This window comes from Purpureocillium takamizusanense, chromosome 3 (genome assembly GCF_022605165.1).
Source record: "Purpureocillium takamizusanense chromosome 3, complete sequence".
Taxonomy (NCBI): Eukaryota; Fungi; Ascomycota; class Sordariomycetes; order Hypocreales; family Ophiocordycipitaceae; genus Purpureocillium; species Purpureocillium takamizusanense.
Genome location: NC_063070.1, coordinates 816,318 through 841,727, shown reverse-complemented (window position 1 = coordinate 841,727; position 25,410 = coordinate 816,318). Strand labels below are relative to the sequence as shown.

Genomic DNA, 25,410 nt, shown 5'->3' with positions numbered 1-25,410 from the left:
TCGTCGTCATCATCATCATCCTCCCACTCCCATGTCCATAGAGGCCTGCCCCCAAGCCCATCGCCTCAATCTACCCGATTCTGTCGCCGTCTCACCCCGAACGGTCAAGCACTGGAAACGAACAGTTGCCTCTACAACTACAGACATAAAAAATACAGGAGAAGGAGTATCAGAGTAGAGTAGGCATCCTCAGCGCACGCACCGTCAATAGTCGGCCGGCCCGTCCTGGCCGCCCGCGCCGCCGCCGCCGCCGCCGCCTCCTCCGGACCCAGAGCCGGGCCCGGATGCTCCCCCGGCGCCTGTCCCCGGCAACGAGGGCACCGTGGGCGGATCCGGCATCTGGGGCGTCTCGGGCCTGTGCGCGTGGTAGTAGTCCATCTGGTGCAATCGTTACCGCGACGATGTCGTCAACTATTTTTACGGCTGACTGCTTGCAGGTGCCGTAGTGCGAGTGGTGGTAGTAGTAGTAAGTAGTCTTGCGGTGTCTCAGATGCTTCCGCTAACAGAGCCCGGCTAGGAGCTGCCTGGGCCGGAGACACGGCAGGGGAGGGTTTGCTAGCTTCGGTGCCGCTGCGGGTCGCTTTTTTCGTCTCGTATGCGAACCTGGACGGGTGGTGGGACTAGTATTTCATCCGTGTGTATGTGTGTGTATATGTGTGTGTGTGTGTGTTTGTTCCGGGTGCCTTGCCGGGACATGGAGAACAAGAAAACGAAGAATGGCAGACAACAGGAAAAACAAAGAAGGCTGCTGTTAGTTGTCAGACAGGGGCCGCCCCGCCTTGGGGCGAGAGAGCTTGAGAGTGCTTGAGAGGGGAGGGAGGGGTGGAAGATTTGTGGTGGCACTGCCCGGGCGCCCACCCGCCGAGTCTCGTCACTTTGACGTCAGATGGAGAGACCAGCCAGAGCAGACAGCACAGCAGTGACAGCACCCTCGGGAGCAACTGCTCTGTGAGGCACATCATCCCACCCGTCGGGACGGAGCGCGTGGATTTGGTCGGGCCTGGACGCGAATTTTGCATCACATCGCATCACACTTGCATTGGTTGTTGTGTCTTTTCGCCTCCCCCTTGGGCCCTTTTGGACGAATTCAGCCCGAGGAGGGGGAGAAAGAGCTGATGAGAAGCTGCCACGAGCAAGCGGGCACCGGCGCATCCCTGGTAAAGGTACAAGTACAGTATACAGGTACAGGTATTGGTCTAGGCCGACGGCTCGGGGATGCATGCAGGCTGCCCACTCGACTCGACTGACTGACGGACGGACGGACAGACAATCAGGACTGGACAAGATACGTTCCGAGATAGATGCCATCACAAACAGTGGTTAGACAATAGCTGCCAGAAGGAAAAAGACCACCCCACATACCAAGTTTCTACCAAGCCCGTTCCGGTCCGCGCCAAGCTCGCACGCGCCCGGGGGCTCGGGGCTGCCCATCATCATCATCATTCATCAATTCACCACCCGGCCTACCCGACTGCCGTGCAGGCCAAGCAACAATGATTAACTTTGGAGGTTTGCCCGCCCGGTCAGCAGCTGCAGGAGGTGGCACCATGGTGGTCAATAGGTGGCGCCCAAATATGGGCCGACTTGACCTGCGTTGGGGTTGGTCCCGTCACTAGCAGCACCTCGCAACGGGTGACCGGCCGGCGAGCATCTGTTAGCCGTTACCTCGCCGTTGGCGCGTCCCGCCCTGCACCCGGCAGGTCGCTCCCGATCTAAGACGGTCGAAGTCGACGACGTCAACCACTGGTGGTTCCACCACCACCGCCACCACTAACTAACGTTACCTTACCACTCCTGACACGCCCTCAAATCAATCTTCTTTTTTTTATCCTTGGATGCTTTCGACGCCGCCGGGCTGCTGCTGCTGCGAGCAATTGCCCGTGGCCTGATCCGCCAATGCTAGCACGCAGTACAGTACAGCCTACGAAGTACATTGTACCCCATGCTTCCATGCCAAGGGGGAGGAGGAGGCCCGATTGCCCCCGGGCGGCAGCCACACCCGGCAGCTTCCCGCCGCGAAGCTCCATCTCATGTCGACGCCCGTGGATCATGCATGATCCCGAGTCTTCCGCGTCCACACACCTCCCTTCCTTGCCGTCCATCTTTCCACTCTCTGTCTGCCTCTCGTTCTACTTATCCATCCGCCCAATTATGCCACGGCCTGCCAATGGCTCCAATCCACACAAGCTCTCGCTCGCACACCCCTCCCTCCCCTTGGAGGGGTTGGCTGCATGCATTCGGCTGAGTGTAAGTGACGTGTTGAGTGCGAGGAGCTGGTCCACGACTTCGCCCCGGCCTTGAAATAAGCTTCGACGGAAGGCCGTGGGCCGAATCGGCGATGCTGCGACTCTCCTGCTATATATCGTGCCGTTGCGAGTGCAACCTCGCCTCGCCCGCCTCGCCCGCCTCGTCCCCTCTCGTCCCCTTTCTCTCGTCCCCGTCTTCTTGCCTTGCAGCATCGCATTAATCTCTGTCCCACCCCCTTCATCTCGAGGCCTCTCCACCTTCACTGTAGCATCACCAGATCCTCGCTTTGCCTCGTCCAGGTTCCTATAGCTCGAGACGACACGAGACGACAAGATGAGCGGCGACGACGACAAGTCTCTCTCGGCCTTTGGCCCGGCCCGCTCGACCATCAAGGGCAACCCCCTCTCCAAGGAGGAGATCGAGGTCTACAATGACTTCTTCCACGCCAGCTGCTACCTCGCCCTGGGCATGATCTACCTCAAGGAGAACCCGCTGCTGCGAGAGCCCCTCAAGAAGGAGCACCTCAAGGCCCGCCTGCTGGGCCACTTTGGCTCCGCCCCCGGCCAGATCTTCACTTATATGCACATGAACCGGCTCATCAAAAAGTACGACATCGATGCCTTTTACGTGTCCGGCCCGGGCCACGGCGCGCCTGCCGTCCTCGCCCAGTCCTACCTCGAGGGCGTCTACTCCGAGGTCTACCCCGACAAGTCGCTCGACGTCGAGGGCATGCAGCGCTTCTTCAAGTGGTTCTCCTTCCCTGGGGGCATCGGCTCGCACGCGACGCCCGAGACGCCCGGGTCCATCCACGAGGGCGGCGAGCTCGGCTACTCCATCTCGCACGCCTTTGGCGCCGTCTACGACCACCCGGAGCTCATCGCCCTCACCTCGGTGGGCGACGGCGAGGCCGAGACGGGCCCCCTGGCCACGGCGTGGCACAGCACAAAGTTCCTCAACCCCATCACCGACGGCGCCGTGCTGCCCGTCATCAACCTCAACGGCTACAAGATCAACAACCCGACCATCCTCGCCCGCATCACCCACGACGAGATCCGCGACCTCTTCGTCGGCTACGGCTGGGAGCCGCTCTTCGTCGAGGGCGACGACCTCGACACCATGCACCAGGCCATGGCCGCCACCATGGAGTACGCCGTCGGCAAGATCCGCAAGTACCAGAGGGACGCCCGCGAGAGCGGCAGGGCCACGCCGCGCCCACGCTGGCCCATGATCGTCCTGCGCTCGCCCAAGGGCTGGAGCGCCCCGCGCAAGGTCGACGGCGAGTACCTCGAGGGCTTCTGGCGCGCCCACCAGGTGCCCATCACGAGCGCCGCCTCCAACCCGGACCACCTCAAGACGCTCGAGAAGTGGATGCGCAGCTACGGCCCGGACCGCCTCTTCGACAAGGACGGCGCGCCCCAGCGGGCGCTGCGGGAGCTCACGCCCAAGGGCAACCGCCGCATGAGCGCCAACCCCGTGGCCAACGGCGGCGTCGTCAGGAAGCCGCTCAAGATGCCCGACTTCCGCGACTACGCCATCGCCTTCGACCGCCCGGCCACGCACATGAGCAGCAGCATGAAGAACATGGCGCTGTTCCTGCGCGACGTCATGGCCAAGAACCCGACCAACTTTCGCCTCTTCGGCCCGGACGAGACCGAGTCCAACAAGCTCGGCGCCGTCTACGAGGTGACCAAGAAGGTCTGGATGGGCGAGTACTTTGACGAGGACAAGGACGGCGGCAACCTCGCGCCCGCCGGCCGCGTCATGGAGATGCTGTCGGAGCACACGGTCGAGGGCTGGCTCGAGGGCTACATCCTGAGCGGCCGCCACGGCCTGCTCAACAGCTACGAGCCCTTCATCCACGTCATCGACTCCATGGTCGGCCAGCACTGCAAGTGGATCGAAAAGTCGCTCGAGGTCGGGTGGCGCGACAAGGTGGCGTCGCTTAACATCCTCCTCACGTCGGTGGTCTGGCGGCAGGACCACAACGGCTTCTCGCACCAGGACCCGGGCTTCCTCGACATCGTGGCCAACAAGAGCCCCGAGGTGGTGCGCGTCTACCTGCCGCCCGACGGCAACTGCCTGCTGTCCGTCATGGACCACTGCCTCAAGTCGGTCAACTACGTCAACGTCATCGTCTCGGACAAGCAGGACCACCTGCAGTACCTGACCATGGAGGAGGCCGTCGCCCACTGCACAAAGGGCATCAGCATGTGGCCCAAGTTCAGCACCGACGCGGGCGAGAACCCCGACGTGGTCATGGCGTCGTGCGGCGACATCAGCACCCACGAGACGCTGGCGGCCATCGACCTGCTGCTGCGGCACTTCCCCGACCTCAGGATCCGCTACGTCAACGTCGTCGACCTCTTCGTGCTCATCCACCCGTCGGAGCACCCGCACGGCCTCTCGGATCGCGAATGGGTCAGCCTCTTCACCGAAGACACCCCCATCGTCTTCAACTTCCACAGCTACCCCTGGATGGTCCACCGCCTGACCTACAAGCGGCCCGGCAGCTCCAACGTCCACGTCCGCGGCTACACGGAAAAGGGCAACATCGACACCCCCCTCGAGCTCGCCATCCGCAACCGCACCGACCGCTTCAGCCTCGCCATCGACGCCATCGACCGCATGTCCCACCTGCGCAACCGCGGCGCCACCGCCCGCCAGGCCTTCCTCGACGAGCAGATCAAGGCCGCCAACGACGCCTTTGAGACGGGCGTCGACCCGGAATACCTGTCCAAGTGGACGTGGCCCCGCAACGGCCTGTGGCAAAAGGCCGCCGAGAAGCTGCCTCTGCGGTCGTAGATGAAGGGATACCTGGTAGCTGTAGTTGCTGTATTGGGAGTGGCATATTCTTGGGTGTATTTAGTGAATTAATGTCGATTACTACAAACAAAGTACCTAGGGGGGGCCGTCCGAGGCTCCAGTCAGCTGAAAAGGCGCCGCGCCGTGTCTCGCACTAAACCATCGTGATTCGTTTACGCACTTCAAGTTCCCAACGTCTCAACTACACACGCGTCCTCTCAGCAGGCACCCGCGTTCGCAACACCAAGAAAAAATAAAATAAAAATCCTGAAGCAACTAGATGCTGCCATGCTTCCACCATCAAAGCATCCGCGTTGACAAGCGCTCCGCGACACTCTTCGAACCCTAGCGGCGAGCGAGAGACGATTGCGCCGCCAGGGTCAGTCACTGTCTGTCATGTCACGGCAAGCGCCGCCCGCGCCGGGAACCAGACGACGGACTGTCGTGCGGCCTCCCGAGGCGCGCAGCACGCATGACACAGTCACCGCCGTTGACGGCAGGGTCTTCTCCCGTCCGTGTGCGCACCTGGGCCTGCAGTCGCCGTGCTGCTGCGTGCTGTGCCGGCACGACATTCTGCGCGGCGAGATGGCCGCTGCCGGTACGCTTCATGTTCTCCCTTGGGGGCTCAGTGGCTTAGATGGAGGGGAATCCAGAAATCAGTATCGTGTCGTACATAAGCTAACGAATCCGGTCGTCGCCGCGCCGAAACACGACGATAGTTCTTGGCCACGGAGAAGATCGGCGCCTCGCGGGCTACACGCTGGGCTTCCGGCTCCCGGCCCTGGACTGCAGGTTCGCGCACCAGACCGTCTACGAGCGCCGGCGCACGAGCCTATGGCGGCTGTGCCGCGGGTGTGTCGGCGCGGGTAACGACGACGACGCCTGCTTCTTCTTCTATCACGTGGACTGCTTCCATGCGATTGAGAGGCATCGCGGGAGGCGGCTGGGTCTGGAGGACTTGCTGGCGCTGGGCATGTGGACGCGGGGCGTGCCGCGGAGTATCATGGCCGTGAGCGCCTCGCCGTCCCGAGCGTTCGTGCGCCTTGGGGTTGACGATGCCATCGATACAGACGTCGTCTGGCTCAAAAGGCTGCGGGCTTTCCCCCAAGAGCTCTTGGACCAGATATACGGCATGTGTCACGAGTCGTGTCTCTGGCGCTACTTCTCCGCGCTGGGTAGGTTCCCGCTCATGGAGCCGCTCCTGGACCGGGATAGGGAGGCAACGTTGCTGTCGCTCGGGGAGCTGGGCTCGTGGAATCGCTGGGATGGCATGACAACATCCCCGTCAAAGGCCTCAGAGCTTCTCGTACGACTGTGTCTGGATGAGCTTGGAGTCGTGTCCGTGGAGCGCGTGTCCGCCGACGACGACGACACGGCGAGTCCACAGCACGGGGGCACCGGATATATTGTCGAGCGTGTCGACACCATGAAAGGCTATACATGTGCGGTCAAGGTACTTACTACTGTTCCTCCGTGCGTATTCGGACGAGTACTTATTCCTAAAACAGGGCCCCTTTATGAGGCTCATACCGTCAGACGGGAGCGCACCCCTAAACACGCGCATAAAGATATGGGACAGCCCGCACCCCCCGCCGGCTCAACACATTACGTGGTTCTCAGAGCGCTTCAGCACTCCTCGAGTCCGCTGCGTCAGCCTCCACGGGCTCCGCGGCCTGACAGTCTTTTGCTCCCAGGGCGCCGTCTATGCCATCCACCCTCACTACACCTGGGGCATAAGTGCCGCTCCCGCGCCCTCGCAGGCGAACTTGCATCCGTCTGAGCGCAAGAAGCTCACTGCGCTGTTTCTGCCTCTGAGTGACAACGAGAGTATTGCCGAGGTCTGGGTCCGAGACTGTACCTGCGCCGCCACGAGCGTGTGTCGGAAAACAACACATAACGAGGCCCTGGCTGTATGCGTCCCCCCCCCCGGTCTCCGTCTCATCCTGCTTCAGGCAAAAGCCGGCCAACAAAGGCGCTGTGTGCGCGCTGACACATGATGCAAAGATTATCACGAGCACAGGCAGGTTCCAGCTCTTTGGACGGTACATCAGCCCGCGCTCTGCGGTCGGCAATCCGCACAGGGGCCTCCGGTGGAAGCAGATCGGCGACGCCACGACGACGCACCTGCTCTACACCGACACCAGGTTCCAATCATCACCGCCGCGCGCGGATCTCGGTGCCGCTTCTGCGATGGGGCAAGCCCAAGGCTCGTGGAAGAAGAAGCAGCAGCAGCAGCAGCCGTCGACCACCCCGCTGCCCCCCGCCGCCCTCGTCAAGTGCCGCGGCTGGGCCATTGCCGCGCACTTTGGCTACATGTCGGTGGCGTCGCTGCGCGGCGTCAACCAGCTAAAGCTCTTGCACATGAGGGCATCGACGACGCCTTACGTGCAGAATAATAATAGGCCGTGCCGGGGGATGGTGCTGGGCTACGAAGACGGGTCACTGGCTGCGCTGGGGGACTGCTCGGAGGAGAGGGGAACGGGGGATGTGGAGGGGGATATCTACCACGACCCTCTCGCGCTGTACCACAGGATCGACAAGGCCGGGGGTTACGAGGTTGTGCGGTCTTGGTCGCTGACGGATAGCAAGGAGCCGGATTTGGACTACGAGTACGAGTGGGACGAGATTCCCATGGAGGGCGAGCTGTATTGGTGGTTTGACGACCATCGGACGCTTTATATCCGCCATCAGCCCTGAGGGACGCGTACATACCCAATGAGACGTTTACACTGGAGTGTATTCTGAGACTACTCGGTGCCTTTCTCGGCAGATCAATACGCACGTGTATAGTGAGTTCGTACTATTGAAGCAAGGTCTATGCTATGTACCTAGCGTCCTGGACCTGGACCAGGGAAGCCAAGGTTCTCCGCGCATGATGCCTGGTTTTCCGCCTGACTAATAGTCATGGTAGAGTACGATTATGCAGGGTATTGTACTTCATATATGAAATCTATTTACGTTTGTAAGTCACGAGAATCTTCTATCGGTCCAGTGACCTGGCGCGCGCCCGTCGTGCTTGTTCGCACAGCGGCCCCGACATGAGTCGATGACGAGCTGCACCTCGAATCTTTCTGGCTGGTGATGTCTGCCTCTCTGGGACTGAACAGGAAAAGTTGATGAATCAGGTCAGTGCGCTTGGGGTGCGTGACCGAGGCATTATCGGGGAAAGGGGGGGCTGGTACGTGCCATGCCAAGTCGTTACGTCGATGGATCAAGTTACATGTAATCTCTTGGGGGAAGATTATCATCGAGTGAATCTCGTGGTCCCATAGCCTGTATAGACTCCGTCTAGCTACATGTGTTCAAACTGTCCATTGTGCGGGCATGATCTAGCTTTGAGAGGCGGGCGACAGAACGTCACGCCTTCGAAGACGCACGAGGTAATAATCGCTCACCCCATGCTGAAACCCAACTCCCGCAGCCCCGACCATTCGCAGGGGTGCCGCCTGGCACTGTGTATCCATGCTATATTTCGAACCTGGACCCAGCGCGAACGCATACGGCAGTAGGCGTCCTGGGCCCTCGGAGACCAGAATGTCCAGACCGAGGCTTTACGCGTAATTTGCGACCAAACGTCGCTCTGCCATCGATAATTGTAGAGTACTATGGTCGGCGGCTCCCGCTGTTCTATTTATCCTCTGGGCCTGTTTCGCGAAACATCTTGAATCGATCGAACTCGTGCACAAAACTCCAGTGTCGTCGATACGACCAAGATATCGAACAGTGTTTCGCCAGCATTGAACCAACGTCCTCGACCCCCAGCAAAGCACACAGCGAGCCAAGGTGCAGCCATCATTCGCACCGCCTGTCCTTGGTGCCGTGGTCATCGCTCTCGGTCGAAGCCACTTCCAGTTGCACCCCTTGTCAACCCTCCGTGAAAATGGTGGCGAAGCTCGTCCTTGCGCTCGCCACTCTTTGGAGCGTCGTGACCCCCGGCCTGGCCTCGGTCGTCGGGAACGGGGTCCCTCACACTCACGGATCGGCTCCAAGACCAGGCGAGCCTTACACCGTGTACACAGGCGTAAGTGCACGACCTCGACGATGAACACTGTCTCTCACGGCTGGGACGCAGCACAGCGTGCTGGTGGGGGGGGGCGAGAGAGAGTGTGGCACAGGTCAATGTACTGACACCCTGAGGAACTCGCCCACGCGCAGATGTGCGAGCCGTGTTACAAAATGTGTGTCCTAGACAGCAAGGAGCGCTATCAAAAAGGTGTCTTGATCGAAACAGCCGCGCTGCACGACAGGTTGATCAGACACTGCAGCAAGGAAGAGATCAATGGAGTCAGAATGTTCGAGGTAAGTCACCACCAACATGGTCCGCCTGCCGTCTTGAATCCGCCCGCGCTATGTTTCATAGTTGGGGTCGATGTCGACGTCAATGGCTGGCGGTCGGTCGATTTTTCGGTGGTGGTGATGCTTACTCGTGGCTTTTTCTGCAGTGCATGGACTCGAGAAACGCGTGTCGTTGGTTTGAGTGGGAGGAAACGGCCCTATGTTCGTGAGCCTATTGCGCCGTGCAGGCTGTTATGTTAGCCTTTGTCCCCGAGCCTGGAATCTGCTCCGGGGAGCCTGAGGCAATGGAAAGGGACGATGGGGGAGGAGGGTTGGGGACATCGTGGCTTACCCCACGGATGATGAAGGTGCATCGTGAGACATAGAGACCAATCTATGAATTGTTGCCCCATTCAGGTCATGTTGTCAGACACCGTCTACTCTTATAGATAGTTACACGAAGCAGAGTTCTGGGAGCCCACCCTCGTGTGTATTTCCAAACCTGTATAAACGCAGAAGCACATCATCCCATCCTGGCGTCTCTCGAAGCATACACGACTTCTCAGCTTTTGCCCTCAGGCTCCCGCAGCATGTGGTGCTCGACAATGTCCCCAAACTCGGACCGCTCCACCGTCGCGAAGCCGTTCTTGTCGTACAGCGGCTTCCCCTCCGACGAGGCGTTGACGTAGGCCGCCCAGCCGTCGCGGTCGGCGCGCTCCAGCCCGTAGCGCAGCAGCGCGGTGCCGACGCCGCGGCGCTGATGCTCGCGCGGCACCACGAGCATGGAGAGGAACCAGGCGTCCCGGCCCGAGGTGGCCTGCATGAGCGCGTCGTAGTTGGCCTGGAACACGCGCGCCGCGAGCGTTGCGTCGCCGCCGGCCGGGTACATGTCGGGCGTAAAGACCATGCGCGGCTCAGGAGCTGCCGGTGGCGGCGGAGGCGGCGATGAGTCCCGGGCCGGGGCCGGGGCCGGGGCCGGGGCGGTACTCGGGGTGGGTCGCCGAACCCACCGGGCGAAGCCGGCAACAGGCGGCGGAGGAGCGTCGGCGTCGGCTACTGTGCCCGCAGGCGGTGCGGAGCGTAGAGGATGTGCTGGTGAGATGTCGCGCTCGGCAATGATCATGTGCGACGCCGGGTCCGCGAGGTTCTTGTCCACCCAGCGCACGAGCGACTCACGCGACGCCGGATCCGAGGTCGGAAAGCAGCGCTGATGGAAGAGGCTGTCCCGGAAGGCATCGAGCATGGCGGCAACAACGGCGGGGGCGTCGCTGGCGAGCGCTGGGCGTAGCCGAATAGCTAGAGCGGTCATGTTGTTAGTGGTGGTGGTCTCGTCAGGTGGTCACATGTAGGCCGGTACGCTATGGCGTCGCTCGGGGAAGGTGTCTCATGCAGTCAATCTGGACAAATTGGTATGACTTATATCATTCTCGTGCTGAGAAGACAAGAATCGGGGACGTAAATGGTGAGTCAAGCGCGGGCCGTAAGCAGCACGCGCCCTGGGTCGACGTTGCGCCGACTCGTGGCTCCTCTCGGCAAAACAATGCCGAGTTTGTTGGCAGCCAAACAATGTCTCGTTTCGCCTTAACTGTGAAAGGGCAGAATTGGCGCGAACCAGCCACCGGTGGCGTCGAATGCCCCATCGGAGATGTCGTTTTCAATGCTAAACGGACTCTTTGCTCCAAGCCTAAGATGACGCAGAACGAGTGAAGTCGCCTTAAAAGTTGGGTATTATGTGTATATACGTACAGGTATATTCTATGCATTACATTTTTCTTCCGTTGGCCGGGCATCATGGGTCATCATGTACCCACGTATATATATGAACGCAAGTCCAGCTCCAACGGCAGCGTCGTTCAACCTTTCCACGAGCGCCGCATCTCAATCCTTCATTAGAGACCTACACCTTGACCAGCCTCAGGCCGGCCTGCGCGAACCGCGCGCCAAGCAAGACAATCGACCCGGCCAGCATGGAGAAGCCGCAAAACAGCTGCAGGCCCAGATAGCTGCCGTGCTGCGCCTGGACGATGGCGCCGGCGATGGGGCTGCCCGTCAGGGCGCCAAAGGACTGGATGGCGAAGGCGGTGCCGACGCGGGTGCCGATCTCGCGAATGTCGGAGATTTGGGCGATGCACGTCGGGCCCAGCGAGATGAAGCCGCCCGACGAGAAGCCGAAGATGACCATGAAGACGAGGATGCCCGCCGTGTTCGTGACGGGCGTCCACACGGCCAGGCAGAAGAGCGCCGAGACGAAGGTGATGATGACCATGACGTTGTAGCGGCCCAGCTTGTCGGCGACGATGCCGGGGATGATGCGCCCAAAGATGCTGCCACACGACATGGGTCAGTGAAAATCCGCCTAGGGAGGGAGCTAGGAGTGCCGCTACAACGTACCTCACGGCGTTGAGAATGGGCAGCAGGTAGGGAATCAGGCTCGGCGACGTGCCCGCCGCCTCGGCCTGCAGCAGGACGTAGTTGAAGGGCAGGAACATGCCCCACATGAAGAGGAAGAAGCCGATGATGGTGACGAGCAGGCGCACGTCCCTCAGGTTGTTGACGTACTCGACCAACTTGAACGGGCGCGGCGTCGGCGCAAGGCGCGGCTTGACCGTCAGACAGGCAAGGACGAGCAAGCCGAGGAACATGAAGGCCACGGCGCGCATCGCCCAGGGGAAGCCGACGCGCTCGATGAGCTTGGTCATCATGATGGGGAGGACGACGCCCCCGACCGACGAGCCCGAGACCATGACGCCGAACGCGGCCGAGCGGTTGCGGGAGAACCAGCTGACGAGCGAGGACATGCACGAGGTGAAGACGGCGCTGGAGCCGAGGGAGGCGACGACGGCCTGCGCGAGGAAGAAGTGGTAGTACTCGCGCGACAGCGACACCATCATGAGGCCGAAGACGTAGGCCGCGGTGCCGCCCCAGAGAAGCCACCGCGGGCCGTAGTTGTCGAAGAGACGCCCGAAGACGGTCCCGCTGAAGATCATGGTCCACACCTGCACCGACAGGATCCAGCTGACCGTCGAGCTCGAGTACTGCCGCAGCGGGCCGTGGACGTAGTACTGCTCGAAGACGCCCACGCAGTTGATGAGCCCGAACGTGCAGAAGAGCGCGCACCACCCACCCAGCACCACCAGCCACGCCTCGACCCCGCCGTCCGGGAAGTCGCCCGGTCCGGGGGGGCCGCCGCCGGCCGGAGCTGGAGCCGGTAGTGGTGGGTCCTGCCCGGGCTTGGCATCGCCGGACCGCACCGCCGCGCCGGCCGGGTGCTTTTCGGAGGAGCTGTAGCCGTCGTCGTCATCCCCAACAGCGGCGACGGGGCCGCGCTCAAGGTCCCGCTCCGAGCCGGGATTCAAGGTCGAGGCGTCGGCCGTGGCCTTGTAGCTCTGCGAGGGGCTGTGGGAAGGCGGCCGGTATTGGTTCTTCTCGTCGGCGCCTGCTACCAAAGGCGTGGGTGCCTTTTCGTGCACGGTTGACGAGGAGACGGAGTGTGTTGAGCTAGGCATCGTCGGTTACTGCTCGCTCCTACCCGCCCGCAGGTTTTGTCTAGAAATAGAGAGTCTAGGTTGGAGGAGAGGCGACCCGAAGCCGGTATGCCGGACGAGGGCACAAGAGTTCAAGGTCGCAACCAGTGCTTTGTGTCGTATTCTGCGTCTCAAGTTCTGTCACCATGCGTCGAACACGGGATATTCGCGAATTCGTTCAGCAGGGTGACTGGACAGTGAATATAGACGCCAGGGGTGGCACCTTGCGTAGTTTCCCAGGAGACAGATATTGCAATTCGTGCCGGCAGGTCCCCAGGTCCAGTAAACACCTTAAACTCTGGTACAATACCTAGGGTCGATGATGGAGATGCTAGGCCGTAGGCTTCGATTTTGTCAGAGCAAGGTAGAGCAACGCCGTATAGCAGAGCATGGCACATCAAGTGGAGGGGCCGCGATGTATTTATCTTGTCGGGCTCGTTTTCGATACCAAAGGCCCAAAACCACCACCAGCAGGGGGGGGGGGGGCGTGAACAAAGTCCCTTGAGTCGTCCGGGCAGATCGTCAACCCACTAGCTTCCGACTATTTCACTGTTCTTACACCGGAGCCATCCGCGTTTCGCGCCAGGCATCATGCGGTGTGAAAGCAAGCAGGCGTCCAGATTGACAGACGGGCACGCTGGCAGAAGAGAAAAGAGAACAACCCAAAAAAAAAAAAAAAATACCCCCCATCCCACGCATCCCACATTCGCACACCCTCTCGCGGCACGAAGCGCCGGCCATTACCGCACAACGTCACAAGGACTGGAGGGGGGGCCCGCGCTTTGGGCGGCTTGGAGCTTCGGTCTCCGACTCCAGCTTCGGGGCCGCGCGAAGCAGGAGGGAGGAGGAGGAGGATGAGCCATTCTCCCACACCCACCCCGGCCCTGGGCCCCCCGGCAAGGCTAGGTACAGTAACTAGGTTGCTCGGACGCCTGGCGCGACGCGGCGCGGGCAGGCAAGCGGGGGGATCCCCCATCTCAAAATGGAAAGGGAGGCGTGCTTCATCAACGTTGCTGGCTCTCGCGCGGCGTCGCGCAGCATGTGCTTTTTTGGGACGGAGTCAGAGAGAGGTGGGGGGAGGGGGGGAAGGACGACTTCGGGCTTTGCGTCTTCGGGTTGTCGGATTTAACTGGGGAAAGGAAGACATCGCCAAACAAACCCCAGACGTCAAAATGCAGTGCCGCAACCCAACAACGACAACAAATATCTTCAGCGGGATCGCGACGCGGCAAGGTTCCTCCTCCCTGCCCATCATCAATCAACTGGGTAGTTAGTGCGTGCATGCATGCATCCAACTACATACATACGTACATCCAACAAGCCAACCCGATAGGGCCGGGCCGTTCGTCCGAATGAGCATGCTCGTGAACAAGATAAAAAAAATTATGTACCTGCACCCTGCGATTATTTCGGCTTTCTCGCGCCCCCGACTTGTTCCTACTGCGTCTACCACCCATGACTTTTCACTCTCAAAGCTAGCATGTATTGCTGAATCTCGTCACTACGTATTCGCACTTTGTACCAAGTAGACACTCGGCCCAAGCCGGCGCTGGTTTTCCAAGACAACCAAACTCCCCAGTGACCGCCTTCCGCAGCGCAGCGCAGCCCAGCTCCATGAAGCTCACTCAGGCATGGCGTGGCCGGCCCATCACGAACGAAATACTCAAAGGTACGCATACGCATCCCCTTGCCCTGCCCTGCCAGGTCTCAGCTAGCTAGCTAGCTGGTACGTACCCTCCATCTACGGAGTAGTACGAACGTAGCCGCCACCCTCGCGTCTACGACTTTTGCGCGAGCCACGAACCTCCCCTCCCCCCCCCCCCATGCATCAATGGCCCCACCCCCCCATGTCGTCCCCAGTGACAACGACAAGCAAGCTTCTGCGAAGGCGCGAAGACGCGAGCCACCACGTGTGAAAGCGTGCCCAGCAGATTCAAAGACCAGGAGGAGGGGGAGGGGGGTTGCGGGGAGCACAAACGGTTTAGTAAGGTGTCAGCGGTCGTAAAGTCCGTGCAGCTCGCTTCCACGACACACTGCTGACTGAATTTTTGATACTGCCGTCTCGCCGCCTGGCGTACAGCCTCCCGACACGGCATGACGCCTCGCCGGTAGATGCAGAAGCGAGATGATGATGAACGATCGGACGCACATGTTCACGTGTTGAGGATGCACGCGCCGCGCACCCGACCTGGTCAGCACGAGTGACGGAGCAGCCAACGGAGACCGATGTAGGCTGATCGGGCCAAGTGGCGCGCCAGTGCTTGTCCCTTCGGATCCGAATTTCTAGTTGCTGCTATACTGTACAAATCGGCGTGTGTCTTTGCTTCTCTACTCAGACGGGCAATTCATCACCGCTCGTCTTCGGTCTTTTGCCGCCCCACGCGCGCCGGTTGTCGCAGCGCGGCTGGCTCTCGCCCACAGCCGCCGTGCCCACAAAACATTGAAGTTGTAGGTACTACTCTCATGTCTCATGCCGCGCCGCTGGCAACGAACTCGGTCACCGCACAAATTCCTTGAGGTCCTTGACGTCCTCAAACGTCACCTTGCCGTCGCGCCGCACCGACGCCACGTGGATTGCGGTCGCCGACTGCTCCGTCGTAGTCGGCGTCGACGCCGCCGCGCCGTCGGAAATCTCCTTCGTCTTGTCCTTGCCTTGCAGCTCCAGAGCCTGCGGCAAAACACCCGCGGGCGCGTCGGCAATCTCATTGACCTGCTCGCTCGACAGCACGTCAGCAACGCGCACGCCACGGCTCGACATCAACAGCGTGGCTGGGCCCTTGAACTGCAGAAAGAGCCGGTCGCCCCAGATGGTGCGACGCGCCGTCGTGCGCAGTCTGAAGAGCGTGCGCGCCACAAACTTGTACGTGTCCGTTTTGCGCATGTTCTTAATGAAGGTGGACTCGGGAATCCATGACGTGAGCGACGGCACCTGGAGTCGCAGGCTCGAGCTCTTGAACCGGAATGGTTGCGGCGCGTTCCGCGACACCGCATACGCAACCACACTGCCCGGATGGGCAACGAATTCCTCGCCCTCCGCCAGCGTCAGCTGGTAGATTTGGCCCGGCGCAGACAACGCCGCCAATCCGCGTCCCGTCAAGTGTGTGCTGCCCCAATGCGCCACGGAGAGGCTGCGCTGGATCCTTGAGGAAAGAGAAAGGGTATGTCCCGTCCACGCAAGCAGTGCGTTTCGCTGCGATACCATCCAGTCCGTCGTTCCGTCGAGGTGCAGCACCGTAAATGTCGTCGTCGGCGACTTGGTCGAGATGAGCGCTGTTATGGGCGTCGTGGCAGAGATGCGCTGATACAAAAAGGGAACGCCGAACAAGGCGCGCGTGACGGGGTTGAGTAGTGAGAGCGTCGATTGCGCCTGGTATAACAATCAGCCTTGTTTTCGACCCTATTGCAGGTAGTCATCAGGTCGTACATTATCAGGCTTTCCCGCCATGGCCACGAGTGTGCCCCGCCTGGTGTAGAGCTTTTGAGATGCCGAGAGCGTGACCGAGAGCATCGAGTACGGCGCGCCGAGAACTTCAAACCGCGCGTCTAATCCCAATTGGTCGTCAGCGTCACCGGCCTTGCGTTTCCGCATGCGGGCGTTCCCTTGTACGCACCTGCCATGTCTCTGGCCGCCTCAACGGGAGCTCCAAAGGCATCCCCGCCGACCAGGGGGCTGTCGGTGCTCGGCGCGGCGCTGATCTGAATGGCCCTGCACTGCCGGCACACAAATGTCGTCGGATGCCGGAGGCGGACGCGCCGGGCGGTGCCCAGCAGCGGCGAGGGACCTCGCATCGTGGGTGTGGGTGACGTGACGGTCGGTGGTGAGGTTGCTCGGTTTCCGGAGTCGAGCTTCTGACGTCGCAGTGGCTCAAAAAGACGGGCAGGGCAGCCTTGAAAGGGCGATGCGGGCCGTCCGTCCGGCGGCTTTTTCCGGTCCCGAGTCGGGAAGCAGTGGAGGTCCCCCCGTCCAGAGCCCTGTGCCCAGCACCCAAGCCACTGAAGGGCGGCGGCGCGTGGCGCCATCTCCGCTGTACTACCAAGCATGTCCCCGTTGCTGGGCCGACGCCAGCAAGTCTCCAGCACTGTTGTGAACATGCGCCACACAGCCCGTTCCAGCACGGAACCCGTTGCAAATCCACGATCCTGGTCCATAGGTAAGCTTTAGTGCCAACCGCCAAACCTACCAACCTTGCAATTGACTTCCTTGTCGCCCGCAGAGCACAGATGCATCCCTAGCATCGCCTTAATCCCTTCAGGTCGCGTTCGAGCAGGCGGGGTATCTCGTTTCCTTTGTGCGTCGCGTGCGTTCGATTCCTTGGTTCGCCCTTCTCTGGTTTCCGTTCGCTGCCAGTTGCAGCAATGTCGGTTCGCGTCGTCGCGAGGATACGTCCGCTCCTGGAAAAGGAGCTCGACAAGGACGTGATTGTGCGTGCCGATGGCGTGGAGCCTGGCAAGCACAGCACAGTCGTCAAGATCCCGAACCCGAAGAACGAGGCCGAGGAGTTTTCCTTTGCCTTCAACGGCGTCTACGATCAGGCCACGTCCCAGGAGGCCCTGTTCACCGCCGAAGGTAGCCCGGCTCCGTTCCATGGTACAGCTCTGTCGAGCTTCTTCCCGAGGCTAATCACGCGTCGCTCAGTTCAACCGCTTCTGAAGCCGCTGTTCCAGGGCTACGATGTCACCATATTCGCGTACGGCGTCACCGGCACCGGCAAGACGCACACGATGCGCGGCGGCCTGAAGCTAGCGGACCGAGGGGTGATACCCCGGCTGCTAAGCGGCGTCTTCCGCCGGGGCAAGAAGATCATGAAGGATACCGAGGGCGACACGACGGTCCGCGTCACCCTGTCGTACTACGAGATCTACAACGACAAGGTGTACGACCTCCTCGAGCCCCCCGAGAAGCGAACGCCGTCGGGACTACCCCTGCGCGCCGAGGCCAACGGCAGGACCGTCGTCGCCGGCCTGTCGGAGCGAGCATGCGGGGACCTCAAGGACTTCGAAAAGATGTACATTGAGGCGAACAACAACCGCGTCACGGCCGCGACCAAGCTCAACGCACACAGCAGCCGCAGCCACGCCATCCTACGCGTCAAGCTCACCCAGACGACGGGCGCGACGGTGCGCGAGAGCACCGCGTCCGCCATCGATCTGGCGGGCTCCGAAGACAACCGCCGCACTGACAATGATAAGGAGAGGCTGGTCGAGTCGGCTGCCATCAACAAGAGCCTCTTTGTCCTCAGCCAGTGCATCGATGCCATTGGGAGGGGCGACAAGCGCATACCCTACCGCGAGTCCAAGATGACGCGCATCCTCTCGCTCGGCCAGAACAAGGGCATCACCGTCATGATCCTAAACCTAGCGCCACTGCGCAGCTACCACCTGGACACCCTGAGCAGCCTCAACGTCAGCTCCCGGGCGAAGCGCATCGAGGTGCGCGAGATTGAGAACGAGGTCGTGTTCAAGCAAGTTCCTAGGACGAACTCGGGCTCCGGCACGACCACGGCACGGCAACCTCTGCGGCCCCTCGCGAATGCGCACAACGTGCACAGCGGCAACGTTGCTGCCAAGGCTGCTGCTGTCGACTCGTCAAAGCCCGTCAAGGCGTTCAGCGTGTACACGGACAAGGTGAAGCCGTCGGCCATAGCGCGGCCCACGGTCGCCACGAGCCTCGTGCCGCGTCGAAGCTCGCACAAGCGCCCGTCTGACCACGAGGTCGTTGCGCGGCCGACCAAGATTGCCAAGCCGGCAGGCGAAGAATCGGTCACAGTGTCCGCCGCGCAGATCGAAGCCATGGTCGAGAAGAAGGTCAGCGAGATCCTGGCGGCGAGGACGGCCGCCGAAAAAGCCAACGCGCCGCCACCCGCCCCCGTCCAGGCCGACCTCAGCGACGCCGTGCAAAGACGCCTCGACGCTCTCGAAAGGCGCATCGAGAGCGAGGACTGGCGCGAGGACTCCAAGTCGGACGGCCTGCGCTACCTATTGGCGGCCAGGCAGCACAAGGAGAGGGGCGAGGAGGCGGCCGCGCTCAAGGCGTACGAGATGGCGCTCCCGTACTTTCCCGGCCAGGCCAAGCTGCTGGGCAAGATTGAGCGCCTTCGAGTCCGCCTGGGAGTATCAGGCGCCCCGGCGCTCGACCACCGAAGCCCGCCCAATTCGGCGAAGAAGAGGCAGAGACGCCGCGTTCTCGCCGACGACGATGGCGACTACCACGACGCCGACGCTGACGTCGAGGAGGGGGCCCTCACAGGCGCGGCCAAGAGCAAGCCACGCAGGAGTCGGGTCGCGTCGTCCAAGCCCGCCATGTATCACGACGACGAGCACTCGGGGCCCCCGTCGCCGCGCACGTCGCAGCTGCTGGAGGTGGTCAACTCGCGCGACCTGACGCAGATACGAGGCCTCGTCGGCTTCGGGGCCAAGAGGGCGCGCGACTTGGTCGACTACCTGGAGCTGGCGGCCATGGAGGACGAGGCGGGCGCGCGCATCGAAAGCCTGACGCAGCTGCGGGCTCTTCCCGGCATGGGCGGACGGACCGTAGAGCGGGCCTACGAGGGCCTCATGATGGCGTAGAAGCATTCATGTCTTTGATGTTTGTCTTTGCATCGCATCGCATGATAGACCCGGCATGGGAAGGGGAGAAACTGCATGAGGCGGATGGGGAGGAGGAGGAGGTGCATATCTTTTTGTTTTCTTCTGGCTCTTGGGTGGTGCCGATGCGGGAGCGGAGAGTGAGGCGTCTTGGGCGTTCTGGAGGTGTCGCAGCGCCGAGGTCCACGGCGCGCGGCGGCATGCTCGTTTTTTTTCTTCATCCCGGCTGTAAGCTTCAAGGTAGGGCATGACGCTGTTTCGTGCACCGTCGACACGGGTGGGTGGGGAGGTTTGGGTTTGGGGGTTGCGCGTTGGATTCTTTGTCGTATCGTTGTTCCATACCCTGTTGAGACTTGACTTTTCCCGTCCTGCGTCCGCTCTGTGAAATACGGCGAAATGTATGCTCTCACTCGAACGTCGCGTTAGATGCATACTTTTCGTCTTTTTCCAGATTAGTAGTACTTCGTACCTTTTACCTTTACGTGGCATTGTCATAGCCTTGCGTGCATCGTCAGGCCGGGTCGGTCACTGCATGCAATTGGTACTTACCCGGGACGCAGTGGTCGATATCTGGCTCAGACATTTTACAGAGTATAGTACCTACTGAACAGTACTTCGTACGCATGCGCAAAGTGCGTACATATTATGAAGCACACTCCGCATTTCTTTACTACCGAAGGTGGTGTTAGCAGGCACGTGGACAGGCTACCTCTGTAAGTACCAAGGTAATGAGGCCTGAAACGTCTTTCATCACGCCCCCTCGAGCGCAAAAAAGGCAGAGAAGGAGAAAGAGAGCCGCACGACGCCCATCAGAAATCATCAGGGACGCGCTCACGCATACAAGTTCATGCCTACGCTTCCCAACGTACTTCGTGCTAAAATACTTATTTATTACCAATTTACCTCCCATCTTACCATCCTAGCTTGTGGTGCCTTGCCATCCTACACGTACAAATACATACCTACTGATGTAGTTATACCAGTTCCCTATCCCGTGCATTATCAACTAGGATCCTCCCCTCCCCCCAAAACATCCCCAGTCACAGCTTCAGGCCCGCCGCCTCCTCCACTCCATCCGCTCCCTCCCTCCACGTCCACGTCCACGTCCAACAACGTCACCATACAACAACAACAAGGACAGACGCACTCACGCGGTAGTAGTAATAGTTCCGCCTTTTTCCTCCTGCCGCTGCACGAAAAGTATCATGGCAATAAAACAAAATTACAAAAACAAAAGAAGCGAAAAAATAATAATTCTAAATTTCAGCTGCGCGCCGGGGGTCGTGCGCATAATACCTATCTACAGTATGCGCGCACGCGCGTGGGGGTGGGTGGGACAGGGCAGTTAACAATAAGCGGGCTGGCTGGCTGGCTGGTGGTATGTATGTTGGTCAGCGACCTACAACTCACTGTACTAGAGTGGGACAGGATGGTGGTGGTGGGAGGAGCAGGAGCAGGAGCAGCAGCGGGAGGACGGAAGACAGACGGATGAAGACGGAGGAGGAATGGAATGGAGGGGAGGGGAGGGGACCTAGGGGAGGGGCAACGGCAGGCGAGACATGGCATGCGTCCATCCGTTCGAACGGCGGGGAAATGCAAAACACTGCTACACAGAAAAAGACGGAGCCCAAAAAAGGAAAAACGGCCGGATTTAAACTTGATATGCAAAGGGACCAAGTTCACCCATACGTACGCAGGCAACCCGAGGGGCAAGCAAGCCAGCTCCAACGCCAGACAGATAAACCAATGTGCTGTGCTCGATGCCAGGCAGACTCGCCGGCCTAATAAATGACTGATGACAGCAGTCACAGTGCACAGCATGTGCACAGCAGGACAAATTGCGTTCCTACCGCACGCAGGTACTCCGTGCTACATGACACAAAGCGAACGGGGACCCCACGTTACACGAGACGTTAGCCGTCAAGGACCTTGTCGGCCATGCATTGCATCCTATATGTACAGTGCTCCTGCGCCTCATGCCGTGCTCCGCCAGCATAGACGGTAGCGTCTCGGCAGGCCGGCCGAGGCGTTCAGTTCAGGCCCTCCTCCCGCCTTGCGCCTCCTCCACGTTCCCTCGCTCGGATCGCGGGCTGCGCTACTTCCCCAAAAGCTCTGCTGCGGCGGTCCCAAAGCAAGGGCCGGCCCAAAGCAGAACGTCATGTCGTCCCTCGTGAGCATGTCCAAATGCCTATGCCGAACCCCGTCCCCATTGTCCAGAGCAGGAAGGGTGACGACGATTGCACCAGAGAGAGACCAAAACACCCCCAAGTAAAAATTGAACCCCGCATTAAAAGGAAAGCGAATGGCAATGTTCGTAAAAGAAGGACTCCGAATCGTTATGTACGCGGTCGGGCAAAAAAAGAAGGGAAAGAGAAAAGTCATGACGCCGACGACATCTGTTTTAGTTTGTAGGCCCGGGCTTAGCTCGCCGGGGGCTGCCGGACCGTTGTCGCGATGCAGTTGTTGTTGTTGCCCAGCGAGGGGGTGGATTTTGTTCGCCGTTCTGTATCCTCTGGGTGCAACCTGTCCGTCTATCTGATCATGCTGGTGCGACGCTCCACAACCTTTGGCCTGTCCTTGTTGCCGCCGCCAAAGGCGCCGCCGAAGCTGGGAATGGAGCTGAACCGGTTTAGTCGCTTGCGCTCGGCGGTAGGGATCTCGGTGGTGACAGTCGTGGTGGTGGCAGCCATCTGGGCCGTGTGCTTGGCGGCGGAGACGGCAATGGCCCTCTCGCCGTGCAGGGCGTCAACGCGGGTAGCGCTCGAGTCGGTCGAGGAGCCGGTGCTGTTGGGCGTCTGGTAGATGTACTCGCCGTCGACGTAGATGGCGTTGGAGACGAAGGTGGAGCGGCGATGACGGCGGCGCGTGTAGCGCTGCTCAAGGCGGAAGAGCTCCAGCTTGGCCTGGATACGGTCGATGATGCTTTGGCCCATGGCGGCGGAGTAGCAGCTTCTTGTCGTGCGCGGTGGACGGCGTGGTCGTGGGCGAAGCTGGACGGCGAAGCAAGTGAGCGGCCGATGGCGACAAGGGATGGACCGATAGTAAATCGATGGAGGTACTGCTTCCGTAATTTTTTTTCTTCGACGGCCTGAGACTGGTATTGAAAAGGGTGGCCACAACGGCGGCGGTCGAATTGGAGCGGTGATTGTGTCTGCGTCGGGGCTGGTTCGAGGATACGGGATGAGTGATGAGGGGACAAGACGCAGGCAAGGAAGATAGTTGGGCGGGATGGCTAGCCGGCTGGCGGTTAAAAACGAAAGTATTTGGCAAGGTTGACTGAAAGTCGCCGGGAATTTCGCCTCGATGCCGAAAATGGGGGGACGACGCTTTGGAGGGGCGAGTAAAAGGAGTGACGGGCGCCGTGACGGTTTGGGGGTTGAGGGGGTTGGAAAAGGAGGAAAGGGTTCGATAACGCACCCGCTGGGAGAGTGAGGAACCCTAGTAGTAGTACTGCAACGAAGGTAGGGGAGGAAGAGGAGCGGGGAGGAGCGGCAGCGGCAGCGGCAGCAACACCACCGGGACCAGCATCAGCAGCAACAGCGAGCAGCAAGCAGCATTGGCAGGATAGTGGTGGAGATGGGAGGTGGAGGTGGAGTTGGAGGTTGAGGCCAGGGCCATTGGATCACTGATGCTTGCAGCGAAATGGAGGATGGAAGCCACCGCCACCAGCATCACCACGGACCAGCCAGCCAGCCCGCTGGAGCCGTCCGGGCATCACCCATCCAATGCATGACAGCCCGACAGGGGGCCCAGCAGACAGGGGGGAGGGGACAGGGGGGAGCAGGGGGGCGGAGAGAATGGATGGATGGGGAGGGGAGGGCTTCCACGAACTGCTCACAGGCGGCGGCGGCCCGGCATCCTGGCCACACCTGCCAGTGGCCAGCCACGAAATGGATGCTGTGGCAGGTTGCTTCAAATGGCTCCATGGGATGGTACGCTGTCGGCGGGGGACGACGAGGTTCTCCAGGTAAGGTACTGAACGTCCCTGCTTGCCCGGCGGGCCCCTGTGCTGTGATGTGCTTTTGCTTTCAAACTGTTACCTTACTGCCCATGGAGGCGCTGTGCCTGATCAACAGGCACCGCTGCCACCGTTGGTTCGGGTGGGCGGGGTGCCCCAAGTCGCGTGGGAGTAGCGGCCGCGGCAGGCGCTAACGGACAAGGGGCGAGGATTAGGAGGCACCTTAGGGTTTTCTGCATTGGCATCACCACCACCACCACCACCACCACCACCACCCTCACCCACCTCTTCAGGGGGTCCGAAACACCTCAATGACCAAGCATGCAGCGTCGAGGCGCCGGGGACGTGAGAAGCAACAACAGTCTTGCTGCAGAGGCAGCGTTATTCTGGGGGCCAGCGGGAAGCATCCCTCCCGGTCGGCAAGACCTTTGTTGGCTGTGTTGTCGCCCTGTTCGTCCGTCGTCGATTCGGTTCATGAGGCCGGCGCCGCGCGCTGACTCGGGGCAGAGGAGAGCGATCCAGCAGCATCCATGCTATGCCCGGGCCAGGGGTTGCTTGCTGCTGCTGTTGTAGGTGTCCAACCAACCTGCAGTCCCCATCATCCCATTCGATCCATCCATCCATCGACCGACCGTCCATCCGTCCGTCCATCCATGTTCCTCCACCCACCTTGCCACCTGCCACTTCTTTGCAAAGGACCCAGGCCCGGCGAGACGCGCGTGGGTGTCGCGTGCATTGGGGCGTGCATTGGCGCACACACGCAGCCACTCCATCAACGGGCCTGGAACGCCCCCCCCGACGACGACGAACGGGTGGAAAAAATGGAAAAGAAGCGGGCGAAGAATCTTTGACGGGGAACTGCACACTGTCTGTCCCTTCCAACACACCTTGTCCGCGGTTGCAGGGCAGAAGCAGCGACAGCAGCAGCGGCATGAATCCTCATCTGCGGCGCCTCAAATAAATCTCGACAGCAAGCAAAACAGTCTGTGCGCCGCGTCAGAACTGCAACCAACGACCGTCCTAACTTGCCTGTCACAGAGACGTCCGTCAATTGTCCTGCGCGTGCGTCCGTCTGTCCCGTGAACGTACAGTACAGTATCCGTATATTGCTTTTCCCCCCCTTCTCTTGCATCGTGTTCCCGGGTGCTTCCGCCTCGCCGGATCTGCGCTGCAGCCAGCACGCCACCATCTACCGCAGAGAAGAAAAACGAGACACCATCGCCACTCGATGAGCAGCAGCGGCTCGGCGAGAAAAGAAGGAATACGAAGCGCCGTGCTGCTGGTGTGGAGCAGGCCGTGGAGGCGCAGGCGCTCGACTGGCAGCGGCCACCTGCGAAATATACATAACTACTGTATGCGGTCAGTTCGGTTGGGGGCGGGCCGCCCGCATTCTTCGAACGCAGGAGGCGGCGGCCAAGGAAGCGGCGAGCATTCTTCTGTCGTCCAATCCATCCCATCTCACCTCATCAGCCCGTCCATTCGTCGTCGATCGATCGTCGTCGTCGGTTCTGCTGTTGGCCGCCCTGGCACAAAGTGTAGTGATTGTTTTGCGTCGGGCCAATTTCACGACCGCCTCAAATGGAGACCAAGGGTACGTCTGTACCTGCAGCACAGCACGCACGCAAACCGGCCAAGGCGCGCGCGTCGTCGTGCAATCATCCCCGAGCTCCTGATTCAAGCTCCTCACTCTGCGCGACCAACAATCGACGATTCCGTCAGAACCCCTCGCTGGCAACCAGCCATTTCTGGGCAGACGCCGACGATTCCACGGCTCCAATTCAACCACCCAGCCCACTCAGTTACTAACGTTACTAGCCGTAATGCACAGATGGCAAAACGACGGCGCGAATGCCCCCCTGCATCGTCACCCGGCTGGCTTGCTGCGCCTTGAACCGACTGCACAACAACCCACGAGCAGACCCAGCCGAGAGGAGACCCATCGAGGTGCTTCAATTCCAGGCACCGGCCCTCCCCGCGGTTAAAATTCATACGTACATCCGTTCGAGCCCCAGCACCGCG

General features: G+C 60.7%; 7 protein-coding genes across 7 annotated transcripts; 3 read left to right on the top strand and 4 right to left on the bottom strand.

Annotated features, from left to right (window-relative positions):
* Positions 1-729: 729 nt before the first annotated feature.
* On the top strand, positions 730-6,503 carry JDV02_003775 (uncharacterized protein). Its single transcript, XM_047984938.1, has 2 exons — positions 730-5,647; positions 5,703-6,503. The coding sequence occupies exon 1, from the start codon at positions 2,581-2,583 to the stop codon at positions 5,047-5,049; it is 2,469 nt and encodes an 822-aa protein (XP_047840913.1). The 5' UTR covers positions 730-2,580; the 3' UTR covers positions 5,050-5,647; positions 5,703-6,503.
* JDV02_003774 (uncharacterized protein) lies at positions 5,158-7,843 on the top strand. The gene is made up of 3 exons (XM_047984937.1): positions 5,158-6,502; positions 6,558-6,959; positions 7,054-7,843. The coding sequence occupies exons 1-3, from the start codon at positions 6,023-6,025 to the stop codon at positions 7,744-7,746; spliced, it is 1,575 nt and encodes a 524-aa protein (XP_047840912.1). The 5' UTR covers positions 5,158-6,022; the 3' UTR covers positions 7,747-7,843.
* A 1,870-nt stretch (positions 7,844-9,713) lies between these two features.
* JDV02_003773 (uncharacterized protein) lies at positions 9,714-10,626 on the bottom strand. Its single transcript, XM_047984936.1, has one exon. It carries the CDS (start codon positions 10,565-10,567, stop codon positions 9,887-9,889), a length of 681 nt encoding a protein of 226 aa, XP_047840911.1. The 5' UTR covers positions 10,568-10,626; the 3' UTR covers positions 9,714-9,886.
* A 595-nt stretch (positions 10,627-11,221) lies between these two features.
* Positions 11,222-12,830, bottom strand: JDV02_003772 (uncharacterized protein; the record flags this gene model as incomplete). The annotated part of the gene is made up of 2 exons (XM_047984935.1): positions 11,222-11,648; positions 11,716-12,830. The coding sequence occupies 2 exons, from the start codon at positions 12,828-12,830 to the stop codon at positions 11,222-11,224; spliced, it is 1,542 nt and encodes a 513-aa protein (XP_047840910.1).
* Positions 12,831-14,834: 2,004 nt separating this feature from the next.
* Positions 14,835-16,730, bottom strand: AIM24 (Altered inheritance of mitochondria protein 24, mitochondrial). The gene is made up of 3 exons (XM_047984934.1): positions 16,460-16,730; positions 16,273-16,391; positions 14,835-16,215 (listed from the first exon to the last, which is right to left on the bottom strand). Exons 1-3 carry the CDS (start codon positions 16,635-16,637, stop codon positions 15,346-15,348), a joined length of 1,167 nt encoding a protein of 388 aa, XP_047840909.1. The 5' UTR covers positions 16,638-16,730; the 3' UTR covers positions 14,835-15,345.
* Positions 16,731-16,997: 267 nt separating this feature from the next.
* JDV02_003770 (uncharacterized protein) lies at positions 16,998-19,717 on the top strand. Its single transcript, XM_047984933.1, has one exon. The coding sequence runs from the start codon at positions 17,205-17,207 to the stop codon at positions 19,413-19,415; it is 2,211 nt and encodes a 736-aa protein (XP_047840908.1). The 5' UTR covers positions 16,998-17,204; the 3' UTR covers positions 19,416-19,717.
* A 2,247-nt stretch (positions 19,718-21,964) lies between these two features.
* On the bottom strand, positions 21,965-22,366 carry JDV02_003769 (uncharacterized protein; the record flags this gene model as incomplete). The annotated part of the gene is made up of 1 exon (XM_047984932.1): positions 21,965-22,366. The coding sequence occupies one exon, from the start codon at positions 22,364-22,366 to the stop codon at positions 21,965-21,967; it is 402 nt and encodes a 133-aa protein (XP_047840907.1).
* Between the last annotated feature and the right edge of the window lie 3,044 nt (positions 22,367-25,410).

What these genes read in the sequence shown, in the direction of transcription:
- JDV02_003775 (XM_047984938.1), top strand. Translation starts at nt 2,581, where the DNA reads ATGAGCGGCGACGACGACAAGTCTCTCTCGGCCTTTGGCCCGGCCCGC.
- JDV02_003774 (XM_047984937.1), top strand. Translation starts at nt 6,023, where the DNA reads ATGTGGACGCGGGGCGTGCCGCGGAGTATCATGGCCGTGAGCGCCTCG. An exon ending in GCTATACATGTGCGGTCAAG is followed by an intron (nt 6,503 to 6,557) that starts GTACTTACTACT and finishes TTCCTAAAACAG; the next exon opens with GGCCCCTTTATGAGGCTCAT. An exon ending in CACATAACGAGGCCCTGGCT is followed by an intron (nt 6,960 to 7,053) that starts GTATGCGTCCCC and finishes CATGATGCAAAG; the next exon opens with ATTATCACGAGCACAGGCAG.
- JDV02_003773 (XM_047984936.1), bottom strand. Translation starts at nt 10,567, where the DNA reads ATGCTCGATGCCTTCCGGGACAGCCTCTTCCATCAGCGCTGCTTTCCG.
- AIM24 (XM_047984934.1), bottom strand. Translation starts at nt 16,637, where the DNA reads ATGCGAGGTCCCTCGCCGCTGCTGGGCACCGCCCGGCGCGTCCGCCTC. An exon ending in GGCGGCCAGAGACATGGCAG is followed by an intron (nt 16,392 to 16,459) that starts GTGCGTACAAGG and finishes AATTGGGATTAG; the next exon opens with ACGCGCGGTTTGAAGTTCTC. An exon ending in TGGCGGGAAAGCCTGATAAT is followed by an intron (nt 16,216 to 16,272) that starts GTACGACCTGAT and finishes TTGTTATACCAG; the next exon opens with GCGCAATCGACGCTCTCACT.
- JDV02_003770 (XM_047984933.1), top strand. Translation starts at nt 17,205, where the DNA reads ATGTCGGTTCGCGTCGTCGCGAGGATACGTCCGCTCCTGGAAAAGGAG.